Source organism: Cordyceps javanica, chromosome 2 (assembly GCF_051103115.1).
Source record: "Cordyceps javanica chromosome 2, complete sequence".
Lineage (NCBI taxonomy): Eukaryota > Fungi > Ascomycota > Sordariomycetes > Hypocreales > Cordycipitaceae > Cordyceps > Cordyceps javanica.
Genome location: NC_139296.1, coordinates 847,745 through 863,226, shown reverse-complemented (window position 1 = coordinate 863,226; position 15,482 = coordinate 847,745). Strand labels below are relative to the sequence as shown.

Sequence of the window (15,482 nt, the reverse complement as noted above, 5' to 3'; positions counted from 1 at the left end):
CATTCTTTGGACCTAGTCATTGTGCAATCTGTATAAATCATCTCTTCATCGCGAGCGCTGTCAGCAGTCCGAGCGCAGTCGGAACAAGTTTGCCGTCTTTAGTTTGCCGTCTTTAATCGCTCAGCTCAACACTGAAGTTGTCAAATCATATAATCGGAGACTCATCACCAACCAGTATCTGTATGAAGCTATGGCTTCCACCAACCAAACGGAGCTTCCTTCTAGAGGAAAGTATCTGGAGTTTGGAGGGGAAGTGAAGAAGCTGTTCCCCTTTGCACAGGATTGGGTGAACCTGAACCACGGTGGGACGCAGGCCAGCGCAGACTGATGAACTTGGAGCAAGGGCTAATAAAGAACCCGCAGGATCATATGGAACGATGCCGCTCGAGATCAGGGACAAGTTTCGGGCTTATCAGGACCTATCCGAGGCGGAGCCGGACAAGTTTATCCGGTATGATCTGGGTCTGCTCATTGACGAGTCCCGCGAAGCCGTGGCCAAGATTGTCAACGCGCCGACTGACACCGTGGTATTCGTGCCCAATGCCACCGAGGCCGTCAACACGGTGTTTCGCAACATCAAGTGGGCCGAAGACGGAAAAGACGTCATCATCTTCTTTTCGACGATATATCCAGCATGCGCAAAGATTGCAGACTACATGGTCGAATACTTTGGTACGAGTCGTGTCGGAATTCACGAAATCCCTCTCAGCTACCCGTTGGAGGACGAGGACATTATTCAGCAGTTCCGTGATGCGGTATCGGAGATTGAAAAGCAAGGGAAGAGAGCCCGGATCTGCACATTCGATGTCGTTTCTTCGAATCCCGGACTTGTATTCCCGTGGGAAGAAATGTGCAAAGCGTGCAAAGAACTCGGCGTGCTGAGCATGGTAGACGGTGCGCAAGGCATCGGCATGGTGAAGCTGGATCTCGCCGCGGCGGATCCCGACTTCTTCACATCCAACTGCCACAAGTGGCTTCACGTGCCCCGGGGCTGTGCCATCCTGTACTGTCCCGAGCGCAACCAGGGCTTGATCCGGACGGCCCTTTCGATAAGCCACGGGTACCTCCCAAAGGCGACCGTCCGGCGCAGCCCCCTGCCGCCAAACACAAAGTCCGAGTTTGTCAATAATTTCGAGCTCGTGGGGACAAGAGACCGGTCGCAGGAGATTGTGACAAAGGATGCGATCGCCTGGCGCAGGGACGTGTGCGGCGGCGAGGACCGCATCATGGCGTACCTCTGGGACCTCAACAAGAAGGGAAGCAAGTACGTGGCGCAGGAACTCGGGACCGAGGTCCTGGAGAACAAGAAGGGCACATTGACCAACTGCGCCATGGCCAACGTCGCGTTACCGATCTGGCTGGGCGACAAGGGTGCCGCTGCCCGGGATGGCGATGTCGCGCTGCCGGAGGACGATGCCGGGAGCGCCCACCAGTGGATGATGAAGACCCAAAAGGACGACTACAGGACTCTGATGCCGTTGTTCGCGCTGGGAGGCAGAGTCTGGGTACGGCTCAGCTCGCAAATCTACCTAGACATGAAGGACTACGAGTATGCCGCCAAGGTACTCAAGGACTTGATCAGGCGCGTTTCCGAAGGAGAGTACAAGCAGTAGACAAAATAGCTCTCCTACTTCTTCAGGGCTTGAAGGGTTTTGCTTTAGACAGAGTGATGGGATAAGTAACAGCAGGATTTCGAAATACCTTGGCAGAGCACTTGTAATTCCCTGCTTATATGCGGGTCGTATCAGCGTCCAGCTAAAACCAATCAAGACAGGATTACACTCTTACGCAGTCTCGGCGATTCGGCGAACTTTGAGATCAAACCCACCTAAACTGGTTCGCTTGGGGTAAATAGCGGATGCACGTGGAGACGTTCGTAATTTGCGAATAATACGGCCATCACAGCCTCACTAGTGTCATCTCGGAGCTCCGACAGTTGTGAAGCTCATAAATAACCACTGTGCGCCGTCAGACACGAGGACATCTCAGACGAACTCGATTCAGTATTCAATCTGGGCGCGACAGTTTAAGCACCAAACTTTTCCATATCCGTCGTGACGGAATCTCCCTCCTCCCGCCGCCCCCGGTCGTCGCCATGGCCAACGAGGCGCAGGCCCAACGGCCGCCCTTTTACTACCGCGTGCTGGCAGAGCTCGGCCTGGTCACGCTCTTCCACTCGCCGCGGGACATCAAGCTGCTCTGCCTGCAGCGCTTCGTCCGGCTCTTCGCCTACGGCGTCACGACGCTCATCCTGGTCGCGTTCCTGCAGGAGCTCGGCCACTCGCGCACGCGCGTCGGCCTCTTCATGACGCTGACGCTGGCCGGCGACGTGGTGATTAGCTTCTTCCTCACGCTCTTCGCCGACCGCGTCGGCCGCAAGGCCATCCTCTCGCTCGGCGCGCTGCTCATGGCGGCCAGCGGCGCCGTCTTCGCCCTCTTCTCCAACTACTGGGCGCTGCTGCTCGCCGCCATCCTCGGCGTCATCAGCCCGGCCGGCAACGAGATTGGGCCCTTTCGCGCCGTCGAGGAGAGCATCGTCGCCCACCTGACGGCCACGGAGCACAGGGCCGAGGTGTACGCCTGGTACACGCTCTTCGCGCCCGCCGGGTCGGCCTTTGGCATGATGGCCAGCGGCTGGGCCATCGAGGCGGCCCGCAGCCGCCTTCACTGGTCGCTGCTCGGCGCCTACCGCGGAGCCTTTGTCGCCTACTCCGTGTTCGGCCTGATAAAGCTGCTGCTCACCGTCATGCTGTCCCGCGAGGTAGAGCTCGACGCCGCTCCGCCGGCACCGACAGATACCGCTGATGAGCGTGCGCCCCTGCTCGATGATGCACGGGAAACTGCGCCGCCTGCCAAGAAGAGCCGGCTGGCATCTATGCTTCCTCATATCAGCCCGGAAAGCAAAAAGATTACGACCATTCTTTGTATCCTGTTTGCTATTGACTCTTTGGGCTCAGGCCTGGCCTCCCTGTGAGTATCTGCGGACACAAGACAAACCCACCACGCGGACATGGCTAATATTTTTCACAGCTCATGGGTAACGTTCTATTTCCGGAGCCAGTTCGGCATCGAAGAAGGCAAGCTAGGGTCTCTCTTCTTCACGACTAGCATCATTTCGGCAATAACGGTGTTGGTCGCTTCGTCCATTGCAAAGCGCCTCGGAAATGTCAAGGTTCGTTTCATCCATCCCGAGATGACATGATTTTGCTAATGTGGTCAGACTATGGTGTTCACTCATCTTCCCTCGGCAGTGTTTCTGGCCCTGATTCCGATTCCATCGGATCCGAAACTTGCGATTATGTTTTTGGTTTTGCGTGCATCCCTGCAGAGCATGGACAGTGCACCGAGGACCGCGTTCATGGCTACCATCTTGCAGCCGGGAGAACGAACTTCCGTAATGGGCGCTGTAAACGTCGTCAAGACGACAGCGCAGAGCATGGGCCCTCTGATCACCGGTGTACTTGCTAGTCACAAGTACTTCTGGTTGACCTTTGTGCTTGCGGGCTCTCTGAAGGGAACATATGATCTGCTCTTGCTAGCCGTCTTCAAGAATTATGGAAGGCATCGAACCGGCTGAGACGGAGACCGCTTCAACCATGATGATCAGAAACGAGATCAGCAGACTGATTGATAGGAACATATGTACATTTGATCCGGTACAAGCTAATTTACGGCATGTGAGAAAGTCTTTCTCTGAAAATCACGACGAGGACAGCTAGCTGGTGGTGTAAGACTGCGACTCTGCCAGATTAACAGGACTGCCGTCCGGTATGATACCCACGCCTACCTGCCCAATTTGTTTACCAATATGCTCCGAATCTTCATGCGTCTCAAACGAAGTTCCAGGTCTCATCCATGACTTGCCCGATTAGTGCTGTGAGCCTCGTCAGTCCGCCCCAGTGAGTTTGAAGATGTGTGTGAAACGGCTAGCCGCTGCTGGTGGTTTCAGCGCCAAGCCGTATCCACTGGCGATCGACCTCGCATCGCATCGCCAAGGGAAAATTGCATCGTTTGCCAAGCTTGATGTACATTGTGGTCCTCTTCAATGCAAGTGAATTGACCAGGAAAATGCCCATGATGGCCATGCACACCTGAGAATCGCTAAATATAGGCTTCAAGAGGCAAGTAGTTGTAACAAACCAACCAAGGGAGTGGAGATTAAAACATTAATAAAGAGATTGATAAGAAAAAGTAAAGGAGAAGCGAAAAAAAAAAAGAAAGCCAGAAATAACAGGCTTCTGTCCTAAAAATAAAAAAACGTGCAAGGTTCCTTCAGTCTTAATATCTAGCAGTGACAGCCGCCGAGCTCATACAATAATCAGCATATACGCTGCCCTCTGATTTAATGCTGCTCACACTTGAGGGTCGTTGATAAAGCAGGTACGGTCGATAAAAAAATCAAGTACGCTTGGTTGAGTAGGCACGGTTAGACAATGCTTAGTGAGTCAGGAATCACATCCGGCACAAGGACGCTTAGCAGAGTCGGTGTCTCAAGCTACTTACCCACTAGTTAGTTAAGTTGCTCACCAACTTTATACTTTTAGTCGGTTACATGATGGTCAAACTGAACGGTCCCCTGGTCAGGTTGTCCCAGTGCCACCGAATAACTAGTACCTGCCACTCAAGTAGGCGATTGTGGAAATGAAGGGAATGACTGCCCATGAAGTGCCCTCTATCGCTTTTCCCCATGCAAGCTTGTTCCAATCCATTCAATCATCTTCACTCAGTACGGATCATAACAATTCATTTATTTCCGCCAATCGCTAAGCAGCTTCCTATTGTTACATGCAAGTCCTGAAACATGACAAGTTTCTCTCCAGCGGGGGTCCCTTTTTTCCCTTGCCGCTGAAACCTGGGGGCTATTCACGGTGTACTACTTATTCGTTCTCCGTTATTACGGTAGCCGCTGCATTTGTCCTATTCAAGAAGGCGTGTAGACGTAATTAATATGCCCCCCCCCCTTGCCTTGCGAATAATGAAAACCGCAGTTGCCTGTCCACCATCCTAACTCAGCAGATAAGAGCCGGCTTTGTGGGAAATTAAGGGCATTTCGCGTAGAATACATGTTGGCACGATGATGAAATTTTTATTGGCAATATCGGCTCCGAAAAGCGGGAAATAGCAACCACGTTTCGCCCAGATTGTTGTTACCGGCTGATACACCCGGCTCCGGCGGCACGAGGGAAACCACAATCAGCGCCCCTCGGGGCCTGAAGCGGAATATCGGATAGCGCGAAACAGTGGAAGCCACAGATATAGCCAATAAGCCTGACTTTTACTTTGCCATCGCTGTTACAAGCCGTGTGTGAGCGACAACTCCCAGTAGCACCTGTTTTGCTTCTGCGGAGAGTCCCTTGGAGGGATCCCGGTCTCCGCAATAGGCTGACGACGTCTGCTGGGCGGCTATCCAGCTCGCCATGTTGAAGTCTGGGGGGCGATTGGCTGTGACGAACTCGGTTTGCGAACAGACCGACACAGCCGACATCTTTGGTAGAGGATCAGCAGCGTGTATATACTCCTTTACTAGACATTTATTTGCCCGAGTTCTTGATCGTCTTTTCTCCTTACTCCCTTTCTTCTTCATCATCCGAGGGACGCTGGCTCCCGTTCTTTTGTTACTTCATTTCTTATGTGTTGAGTTCTTGGCATATATTCTTGCCCACCCTTCTTTCAGCTCAATCTTTATTTTACCATCTCTTTTTTTTATTCTCATTCTGTCACCAGGCGTGACATTTCTTCTTCTTCTTCTTCCTTTCATAAAGTTTCACGGTATTTCACATAGCCAGGCGCCATGTATACCAAGGCCCTCTCTTCACTACTGCTCCTGCTGGAGCTGACGAGCTTGGCTACCGCCGCCCCGTACGTGGAAAAGAGATCTTTCAAGGTCGAACGAGTTCGAAATGAAGCCTTCACTGGCCGAAATGGACCCCGGGCCCTTGCCAAAGCTTACCGCAAGTACGGAATGCCCTTGCCCAACGATCTAGTCGACGCTCTGGAGACACAGGAGAAGAACGAGATACTAGAGAGGCGTCGTACTAGCAAATGGAGTAATCCGATGGAAAAGTCGGATGACCAGGTTAGTGTGGAGCAAGTCGGGACAGAGTCCGCTCTCGACGATATCCTGGGTAGCTTGCTGGGCAATGGTAATGGTAATGGCAACGGCGAGGCTACTGGAAATGGAAATCGTCCTCCCAAAGGTGCCGGCAACGGTGCGAATAACGGCGCCAATAATAACAACGGTAACATCAACAATGGTGGCGGCAACCGTCCCACTCAGGGAGCTGGGAACGGTGCTAATAACGGTGAAAACAACAATGGCGGCAACCGGCCTGCCCAAGGCACGGGTAACGGTGCTGCCAACGGAGCCAACAATGGCGCCAACAACAACGGAGGCAACCGTGGCGGCCAACAAGGCAATGGCAATGGCAATAGCAATGGCAATGGTGCTGGAAGAGGCGGCAAGGGTTCCGGAAACAACAACAACAACAACAACAACAACAATGGCAATCAAAGCCCCGACATGACGGACGCTCTCGCCAAGGCGCGCCAAGGCAATCAGACCGGTACGGTGGAAGCCGTCCCGGAGAAGGATGACGTCGAGTATCTGGCGCAGGTCAAGATTGGCGGGCAGCCCATCACGCTCGACTTTGACACGGGCTCGTCGGACCTCTGGGTCTTCAACTCGCAGCTGCCGACGGCGCAGACGCAGGGGCGGCAGTTCTTCGACCCGGCCAAGAGCCGGTCGTTCCAGATGATGGCCGGCGCCGAGTTCACGATCCGCTACGGCGACGGCTCGGGCGCCACGGGCAACGTGGGCACCGACGTGGTCGAGGTGGGCGGCGCCGTGGTGCCGCGGCAGGCCGTCGAGCTGGCGACCCAGGTGAGCGGCACGTTTGCCAAGGACGTCAAGAACGACGGGCTCATGGGCCTCGCCTTTGGCACCATCAACGCCGTCAAGCCGCAGAAGCAAAAGACGTTTTTCGAAAACGTCATGCCCAGCCTCGCGGAGCCGCTCTTCACGGCCGACCTGCGCGCCAGCGCGCCCGGCGCGTACGAGTTTGGCCGCGTCGACGCGTCCAAGTTCACGGGCCCGATGACCTGGATCCCCGTCAACACGACCAAGGGCTTCTGGCAGTTCAGCAGCCAGTCCTTTGCCGTCAACGGCGGCGCCCCGCAGCAGGGCGCCCGCGGCGGCCAGGCCATCGCCGACACGGGCACCACGCTCCTCCTCGCCGACCCCTCCGTCGTCAAGGGCTACTACGCGCAGGTGCCCCAGGCGCAGAACAGCAAGCAGATGGGCGGCGTCGTCGTCCCGTGCGATGCCAAGCTGCCGGACCTGGACCTCGACATTGGCGGCGTCTACATGGCTCGCATCAAGGGCGCCGACATTAACTTTGCGCCCGTGGGCAATGGTGGTAAGTTTGGGGCTCTTCACACACACACATATATATATTCTTCCAGGTTTCCCACCTTGAAACGTAGCGGAGCTCGGCGCTCGGCATTCACTACTTTTAGTTGTGGATTTTGGTTTCGGCTAACACTCTCTTTTTTCCTTGTAGCTTGCTTTGGCGGCTTGCAGGCGGCTCCGGCTGGCGGCATGGCTATTTACGGTGACATCATGTTCAAGTCGCAGTTTGTCGCCTTCAACGGCGGTAACAACACTATTGGTATGGCCGTCCATGCCTAATAATTGCAAGGGGACGTCCATGTCGTACGTTTCTTTGTTACCTTGTCCGGGCGCCGCCGCCCGCATCACTAGTTTGCTAGTTCGGCGATGGCGCGCCGCCACGACAGACTGGGGTAGTTATTTATCACCGGTTAAAGGGCCGATAATGAACCTGCTGCCTAAACGTACAGTTGTGGTGCGTGTACGTGTGCGTGTGGCGTGTGACGAGTGCCTCGGTGGCGGTTCATTGTATATAACCAGGCTTTCATGCCCAATCAAAGAACAATTACAATTGCACAGCTACTGGAACATGTTTGAGCAAATGTAGCCACGCAGAATTATGAGGATGTTCCGCTTCCCTGAATGCCAAGCATCTTGAAAGAACCCACAAATCTTCGATTTACCGCCCAGGTTCTATGCGGAACCCATTGAGGCTGAGTAGAGTTTGCCCTGGCAGCCTGGTCGGCTCAACGGCAATTTTGAATTAACTGCTGAGTGGTCTTGTGATTAATACAAACTGGGCGAGACCCCTTCACAACCCTCCACCGCGAATTTTCCAGAAGCGGGACAGCCTCAGCGCCACAGTTCTGATTAGCAGCGTTATTGGGCCGAGTCGGAGGTAGTTGCCCATGCCGTCATTGCAAGGCTGATGCAGGCGGGTAACTGATTGGGGGGAGCACTGAGTTTACCCCATGGAGAGCAATCGCCTACTCGTGATAAAAACCCGTTGATCTGCTGTCCAAGGGTCCTCTCTTGGCGGGACATTACATCATAACCCAACAGCGACTTATACACACAAACTCCTTTGCGCAGCAACGTGCACGCACCAAGAAGAAAAAAAAAACACGTCGACATCTTTGCAGCCCTTAAATAGACAAAGGGAACGATAAAAGAAAAAACACACACACACACACACACACAAATCATGGGTCTCTTCAAGTCCAACGACAAGACCGCCGCCGACGGCCAGGGCGAGAAGAAGGGGCTGTACCAGCGCTACCAGGACTCGAAGCGCGGCGAGCCCATCAGCGACGCCGACCTGCTCAAGTACACGGGCAAGACGCGCGAGCAGTTCGACTCGTGGAAGGACACGCAGCCCGGCGTCGGCCGCAACCAGCTCGCCGGCACCCTGGCCATGGGCAACGCCGCGGGGCTCGCCGGCGTCGCCACGGCCGGGGGCTACGGCGGCTGGGGCCCCGGCGCCGCGCCCGGCGGGCCGAACCGCGGCATGAAGTTCCCTCCGCAGCAGCAGCAGCAGCAGGGGGAGCAGCAGGCGTCGGATAAGGAGAAGGCTCTGGAGGATAGCGACTGAGGAAACCAAGGGAGGTGTTGAGCATCGTCAAGTTGTGGAAACGAACCGTCTTCTTCTTTTTTTTTAATTTTCTGTTTCTGTCAATTGATTTTTATAATATGAAAGGCTCGACTCAGATCAGCAGGATAACGTAGATTTCCTTCAAATATCCCCGCCATAGGAGTCAGAACAAATCAACGAGGGAATCATCTGCTCCATGAATAAACAATCAAGGATTTCGCATGCTTGACCGTTTTATCTCTTCGTCGTTTTAGTCTTCTTCTCTCTGCAGGTTTGTGATTTATCGAGAATTATTTGGGGATTATCAATCTTTCACACGCCCTGCGTAGCTATTTCTCTTGGACAGTTTTGGAATTTCTACCCATCAACTCGTGTAGATCAGATCAAGGTAGCTTCACCTATACTCTCAAATCTGATTACTTTATTTCAAATGTTTATTCATGCATCCAGACTAATCATCTCGCCCGGCGATTCTTTTACCGGTTGCAAACATGCCCATTCTTTATGCGTTACTACCTCAGCCTCCCCCCTCATTACAGGGCACTCCGGTGCCGCTCAAGTTGTGAAAAAAAAAAAACGCCAAATGCAACTTCTCCCACACCTTCATTACTTGCTGCCCGTAAAAGCCTTGTGCAGACCAGCAATGACAACCATCGCTCCCCACGCGCCCGGGTCCGGAGGCAGCTCCTGGTTCTCGCCGCCACTGCTGCCGCCGCCTACATAGGTTGCGCGACCCAGGCGGGGCGTCATGGTCTTGGTCGCTTCCGCACCCTTGACGGCCGCGTCGACGGCGCCGTCAAAGCCCGAGGTGCCCATGGCCTCAGCAAAGGGCATGAGGGTGTCCATGACGGTGCGGTCGCCGACCTTGGCGGGCGTGTAGCGGCGCAGGTTCTCGAGCGCGGTGGCGAGGGCTTTGCCCCAGAGCGCGACGGCCCCGTCCGACTGGGCGACAGCAATGTTCTTCTCGACGGCGGCGCGTAACGAGACGAAGAAGATGCCGAGAATGCCGCCGAGCGTACCGCCCATCTTGCTCTCGACAATGTCCTCGAGCTCCAGAAGCACGGAGACGACGGAGCCCGTCTTGGCCAGCCCGCTGTCGAGCGCGGCGAGCAACGCAGTGGCACCCGTCTTGAGCGTCTCGCCGCAGTCGCCGTCACCCATGACGGTGTCCCACCTGGTCAGGTCTGGCTCGGCCTTGATGAGATCGTCGCAGGCGGTGCGCAGGACCTTGTCGAGCAGGGCTGGGTCGGCCTTGAGGTCGTGCGCGTCGTCGGCCGTCTTGTGCTCGGGCTTGGGTGCCTGCACGAGTTGGTCCTTACGGGCGCGGCGCTTGGACTGGGCGCCGGCGACCGACTCCCAGTAGGTATTTGTACGGACGTCGAAGAAGGACTTGATCTGGTCGACCGAGTAGCTGCAATTCTTGGCGGCGGCCGTGACATTGATCACGGAGACGGAGAAAGCGGGAGCGTTGAGCGACGTCTCGAGGAAGCCAGCACAGACGCGGGCCGGGTCAATGTTCCAGTCGCGCTCGAGCTGCTCGAGGAGCTCGTCGACCAGGGCACCCATCTCAAGGTGGGACATGCCGCCAAAGTTGCTGACGAGCAGCATGGTCTCGTCGCCGGGGGCGAATTTAACGTAGCCGCGCTCGGGGTCCTTTTCGTCGAGACAGTGGGTGAGGATCTGCTTGACGAGGTCCTGCGGCGATGGCGCCGGGGAGAGCTTCTTGTAGCCGGGCTCATTGTGGGGGCCGGTGCCGAGCTCGACCTCGTCCTCCTTGAGCATAGCGTGTTCCGCGCGGCCCGGGACGTGACAGTGGTCCAGAGTCGCGGCGATGGAGACGATCTGTTGGGAAAAAGCGACACCGAGATCGTAGACCTCGTCGAGCGACGCGCCGGCGCCGGCGGCTCCGCCCATGACCTTGAGAACGCCAATCTGACCGGCAAGGCCGCGACGTCCGACCAGGCTGCCCTTGCGGCCGACGGAGACGTCATCGCCGCAGATGATGGTGCGGCAGCGGTGACCCTTGGCGTTGGCCTTTTCGTTGGCGAGGCCAAAGTGCAGGCAGTCGCCGGTGTAGTTTGTGATGACGAGGATGGTGCCCTTGTCGCTGGGAACGGCGTCTACGCCGGCGACGATCTGCTTGGTGCTGGGGCTGGCAAAAATGTCGCCCTGAACGGCGGCGGCGAGCATGTTGGTGCCGACGTAGCCGCTCCAGCCGGGTTCGTGGCCGGAGCCGCCGCCCGAGATGAGAGCCACCTTGGAGCGATCATAGTCCGAGTTGAAGACGACGCGGTTGGCCTCGTCGAAGCTGAGGCTGGGGTTGTAGCGGATGATGCCGCGGAGGGCCTTATTGACGAGGCCGTCGGGGGAGTCAAAGAGGTGACGTTTAGACATGGTGATTTATGGGAGGTCGCGTGCTGTTTTCCTGCGGGTGAGAGGTCGTGCGGCAGGAGAGAGACGACTACGGCGACCGCAAAGTCTTTGCAGCAGTAAGACGGCGGAAAGGGTGAGGGTGAAGGAGAGAGCAGAGGGAGAGCCCCGAGGGAGCTGATCAGCGATTTATCGTGAGCTGGGGGTGCGTGGCGAGGAACTCTTCGTCCTTGTCCTCTGCCCACGGGGTGTCGAGGTTGGCAGGCGTGGCTGCAGCAACAACGGCGTCGGGCATGGTGCCGCAGTCGGAGAAGCGGGCGAGACGAGTGAGGGAGGGGAAGACGGACAACTAAATCTGGAGCTTCCCGTCTTCGGACAGCTAGAAAGACATTGCAAGTGTGCCACAATGGCACCAAGCACAGCATAGCTTTGGTCCGTTTTCTTGTTTGCAGCATCATGGAGATGGGGGGATTGCGATCGGGATTTCCGCATCGGGCAAGCCGGCGGGCAGCGGTCACCCACCACGAAGGGGTCTTTTTGGGCTGCGAGAGATGGAGCTTGCCCCAGCTTTTTTGCCCCTGCATCCGGGGTTCTGGAACTCGGATGGCCATTGCCTAGCACCGCGGTCCCTGAATGATGGCAGCGTGATCGAATAATTTTTCTCCGAGCATTTGTTTTGGTGGGGGTTGGACCAAGTTGGTGAGGGGTGTGGCGAGGTTGTGCTGGTGCAAGCCGTGGCCGAGCTTCGGACGTGCAAACGAAAGCTTGCCTCTCTCGTGTCACCTTTTTGCCTTTGCATCTTCTCGACCTTGACATCTTTTCTGTTCACTTCGTCTAGACGCTCGGCCCTTTTTTCTTTTCATTTCCTTCTACGGTTTATCAAGATCAGACAAACAATGGCACCTACTTGGAGAATAGCCATGGGCTGCGATGTAAGTGACCAGCCAGCCGCCACTGTTTCTCTCTCTCTCTCTCTCTCTCTGCGTTGGTCTCCTCCTCTCGTTTTTATCAACCGCTGACAACCCAATTCGTTTCTGCAGGAAGCCGGCGTCAGCTACAAAAACGCCATCAAGCGCGACTTTGAGTCGGACAGCCGGGTGAGCGAGGTCATCGACGTGGGCTCGGGCGAGGCCAGCGACAAGACGGCGTACCCGACGCGGGCGGCGGCGGCGGCGCGGCTCGTGGCCGAGGGCAAGGCGGACCGGGCGCTGCTGGTGTGCGGCACCGGACTGGGCGTGGCCATCACGGCCAACAAGATCAAGGGCGTCCGCGCCGTCACGGCCCACGACAGCTTCAGCGTCGAGCGCAGCGTGCTCAGCAACAACGCCCAGGTGCTGTGCATGGGCGAGCGCGTCGTCGGCCTTGAGTTGGCGCGCCGCCTGGCGGGCGAGTGGCTGGGCTACGAGTTTGACCCCAACAGCGCGAGTGCCAAGAAGGTGGCCGAGATTGATCAGCTGGAGGGTTAAGAGGCTCCTGGCCGATGTGCACGTTATCAAAGGTAGTGCGTTCCTATACAATGTTGGAAAGACGGAGCTACCATGATGAAGTACTGGGGTGTCTGTTGCGGTGTTGTGCTTCTTTGCCCGGGCCTGTGATGTCCGCCTCCCAGCAGCACATCATCAGTACACATTGTATAGACAGTTAGCTCCAATTGTTGCTCATGGTCCAACTACGAGTAAGCAGGGGAAGATTAACAAGACAAAAATCAATATAATCCTGAATCCAAAAAGAGCCATCGGCGTCAGCGTGGCAATGCATCCGTCACCACTTCAGAGCCCGGCATGCCCGAAGCGGCAACACCTGGCGGGGGAGATTTGTGGGCGCTGTGGGCGCTGCGGGCGTTCGCTGTAGTTTAGTACTCATACACCCGTGGCCGACACAGGCAGTCGTAGAGAGCGCGAGCAAGATTTGCTCTTCAGAGCCGGTTCAAAGGGGTTACAAATAATCATTAGATACCAATTGGGGAATTGATGTCTCGGTAATTGTTTTGGTTTTTTTCTTCATTGTAATCCATCCGTCGTAGCTCTGTATATCCTTCGCCACCTCTACCCAGAAACCGCCTTCTTTTCTAAAGACACCCTCGGACCCGCCAACCCGCCAACCCGCCCGGAGCTCAGCGCCTTAAGCGGGTTCCTTCAGCACCCAATGCCACTGTTCAACAGTCGGCTCCAGGCGGGTTGGAGGGTTGGAGGGGTCGCCCCAGCCGCCGGAAAGCTCACCGAGCCTCGGACACGCCCAGTCGTGAGGCTACCAAGCAAGAACAGTTGCCAGTTTCATTTTTCTTGGGGTCCAATTCCCACCATGATTTCTCCTCTACCTCATCTCTACCTTTTCCCTTTGTCCACCCGAGTACAGCATTTGTGGTGCCTCGCTGCTGTCCTGCCGTGCTTGCCTGCCACCACCACGACGCATCTCTTGCGTTGACATCACAGCTCCCCTCGCCATGACGACGACGCCTCCCCCCCGCCGCCGCCTCGTCGGCCTCTCCTCCAAAATGTACTTTTCCTACGACAAGACCCAAAACTACACGACCGACGTCCTCGCCCGCCTGTCCACGCTGCCGCCGGAGCTCCTCGCCCGGATTGACGTCTTCATCCTCCCCGACTTTGTCACCGTGGGCGCCACCGCCGCCCAGGTCCGCGCGACCGGCCTGCCCGTGTGGACCGGCGCGCAGGACTGCCACTGGGAGGACAGCGGCTCCTTCACGGGCGAGGTGAGCCCCTCGGTGCTGCGGGCGGCCGGCGCGCGCATCGTCGCCGTCGGCCACGCCGAGCGCCGGCGCCTCTTTGGCGAGGACGACGCCGTCACCGCCGCCAAGGCCGCCGCCGCCAGCCGCAACGGCCTCGTCCCGCTCGTGTGCGTCGGCGAGAAGACGCGGAGCGACGACACGGCCGCCGCCGTGGACGAGTGCCGGCCGCAGGTCGAGGCCGTCGCCCGCGCCCTCGCCGACGACGCCGAGCTCGTCCTGGCCTACGAGCCCGTGTGGGCCATTGGCGCCGCCGAGCCCGCCGGCAACGCCCATATCCTCGCCGTGGTTGCCGGCCTGCGCGCCCTCGACTGCGTCCGGGACAGAAAGGGCACCACGCGCGTCGTCTACGGCGGCAGCGCCGGGCCCGGCCTCTTCGAGCGCCTCAAGACGGGCCTCGACGGCCTCTTTCTCGGCCGCTTTGCCCACGACCCGGATCGCTTCGTGCAGACTGTGAAAGAGGTTGCCGAGGCGTAATTACATGCCACTCATGATGAAGCGAAAAATGCATCTTGGAATCTCTGGATGATTGGACTGTTGTCCTCCAACCCAGAAGACATGCTCCCACTTTGTTCATCACCGAGCACGGAAATGAAACCACCGAATGAATACGCCCATTGTAAACTCCCTGAAAAGATAAATTCACAAACCGCTCGTCAATTTAACTCATCCACCGGCCAGCTGATGTCCAGGGGCGTTAGGGAAGCTGGAACGCTCCCGTCCTCGTACGAGGGCCACAATTAAGAGGAGCTTATAGACGAATAGAATAACCATAATTATGAGTCGACATGACTCAATTTCCACTTCAAAATTCAACGTTTTCTCTTTCCGCCATGTGAGACGTTGGCCAGCGCTAGCAACGGCGCCGCATTCGGACCCAAAATCTGGGCTGGCCCGACCTGTTCGTCTCGATCTCGAGATGCCGTCCGCGTAGCTCTATCCAAGCTCTAACAGATAACACTCACTCATGCAAAGATGGCTTTTGCTGTAAATGATGCAAGTCAAAGCACCCACCCACCCATCCAGCCTGTCCTTCCCACCCCTTCCCAGTCCCACAAACTCCTTTAGCAACGGATTGGCAATCGAGGACCCCTCCTGCCCGCCTCTAAGCGCAATTGCCGTGTCCGGTGTGGAGTGCTTGAGCGGCTTGGCCCCCCCTCCGAAAACCCCTCAGTCGGAGGGGTTGTTCCTTTGCGTTGTCATAGACATGGCCAGACTCGGGTCGTCGTCCAATAGAAGAGGCAAGGGCGCAAAAAAAGAGGAGTAATGATATAAAAAAGACGCATGGCGGCCCTTTCTTTTGCTTCCAACTCTTTCTTCTTCACCTCGATTTTCATCAGTGACAAGATTGAAAACAGTAACAAAAAAGAATCTCAAACCATCCAATA

The 15,482-nt window shown here is 56.5% G+C and overlaps 7 protein-coding genes across 7 annotated transcripts; 6 read left to right on the top strand and 1 right to left on the bottom strand.

Moving 5' to 3' along the window:
• Positions 1-190: 190 nt before the first annotated feature.
• On the top strand, positions 191-1,613 carry V2A60_002765 (uncharacterized protein; the record flags this gene model as incomplete). Its single annotated transcript, XM_083254111.1, has 2 exons — positions 191-302; positions 364-1,613. The coding sequence occupies 2 exons, from the start codon at positions 191-193 to the stop codon at positions 1,611-1,613; spliced, it is 1,362 nt and encodes a 453-aa protein (XP_083110237.1).
• Positions 1,614-2,095: 482 nt separating this feature from the next.
• On the top strand, positions 2,096-3,577 carry V2A60_002764 (major facilitator superfamily domain-containing protein; the record flags this gene model as incomplete). The annotated part of the gene is made up of 3 exons (XM_083254110.1): positions 2,096-2,970; positions 3,031-3,172; positions 3,221-3,577. 3 exons carry the CDS (start codon positions 2,096-2,098, stop codon positions 3,575-3,577), a joined length of 1,374 nt encoding a protein of 457 aa, XP_083110236.1.
• Positions 3,578-5,791: 2,214 nt separating this feature from the next.
• Positions 5,792-7,687, top strand: V2A60_002763 (pepsin-like aspartic protease; the record flags this gene model as incomplete). The annotated part of the gene is made up of 2 exons (XM_083254109.1): positions 5,792-7,415; positions 7,560-7,687. The coding sequence occupies 2 exons, from the start codon at positions 5,792-5,794 to the stop codon at positions 7,685-7,687; spliced, it is 1,752 nt and encodes a 583-aa protein (XP_083110235.1).
• A 904-nt stretch (positions 7,688-8,591) lies between these two features.
• V2A60_002762 (uncharacterized protein) lies at positions 8,592-8,978 on the top strand (the record flags this gene model as incomplete). Its single annotated transcript, XM_083254108.1, has 1 exon — positions 8,592-8,978. One exon carries the CDS (start codon positions 8,592-8,594, stop codon positions 8,976-8,978), a length of 387 nt encoding a protein of 128 aa, XP_083110234.1.
• A 606-nt stretch (positions 8,979-9,584) lies between these two features.
• Positions 9,585-11,372, bottom strand: V2A60_002761 (uncharacterized protein; the record flags this gene model as incomplete). The annotated part of the gene is made up of 1 exon (XM_083254107.1): positions 9,585-11,372. The coding sequence occupies one exon, from the start codon at positions 11,370-11,372 to the stop codon at positions 9,585-9,587; it is 1,788 nt and encodes a 595-aa protein (XP_083110233.1).
• Positions 11,373-12,244: 872 nt separating this feature from the next.
• On the top strand, positions 12,245-12,814 carry V2A60_002760 (RpiB/LacA/LacB family sugar-phosphate isomerase; the record flags this gene model as incomplete). Its single annotated transcript, XM_083254106.1, has 2 exons — positions 12,245-12,280; positions 12,389-12,814. The coding sequence occupies 2 exons, from the start codon at positions 12,245-12,247 to the stop codon at positions 12,812-12,814; spliced, it is 462 nt and encodes a 153-aa protein (XP_083110232.1).
• Positions 12,815-13,791: 977 nt separating this feature from the next.
• V2A60_002759 (triose-phosphate isomerase) lies at positions 13,792-14,571 on the top strand (the record flags this gene model as incomplete). Its single annotated transcript, XM_083254105.1, has 1 exon — positions 13,792-14,571. The coding sequence occupies one exon, from the start codon at positions 13,792-13,794 to the stop codon at positions 14,569-14,571; it is 780 nt and encodes a 259-aa protein (XP_083110231.1).
• Positions 14,572-15,482: the final 911 nt, after the last annotated feature.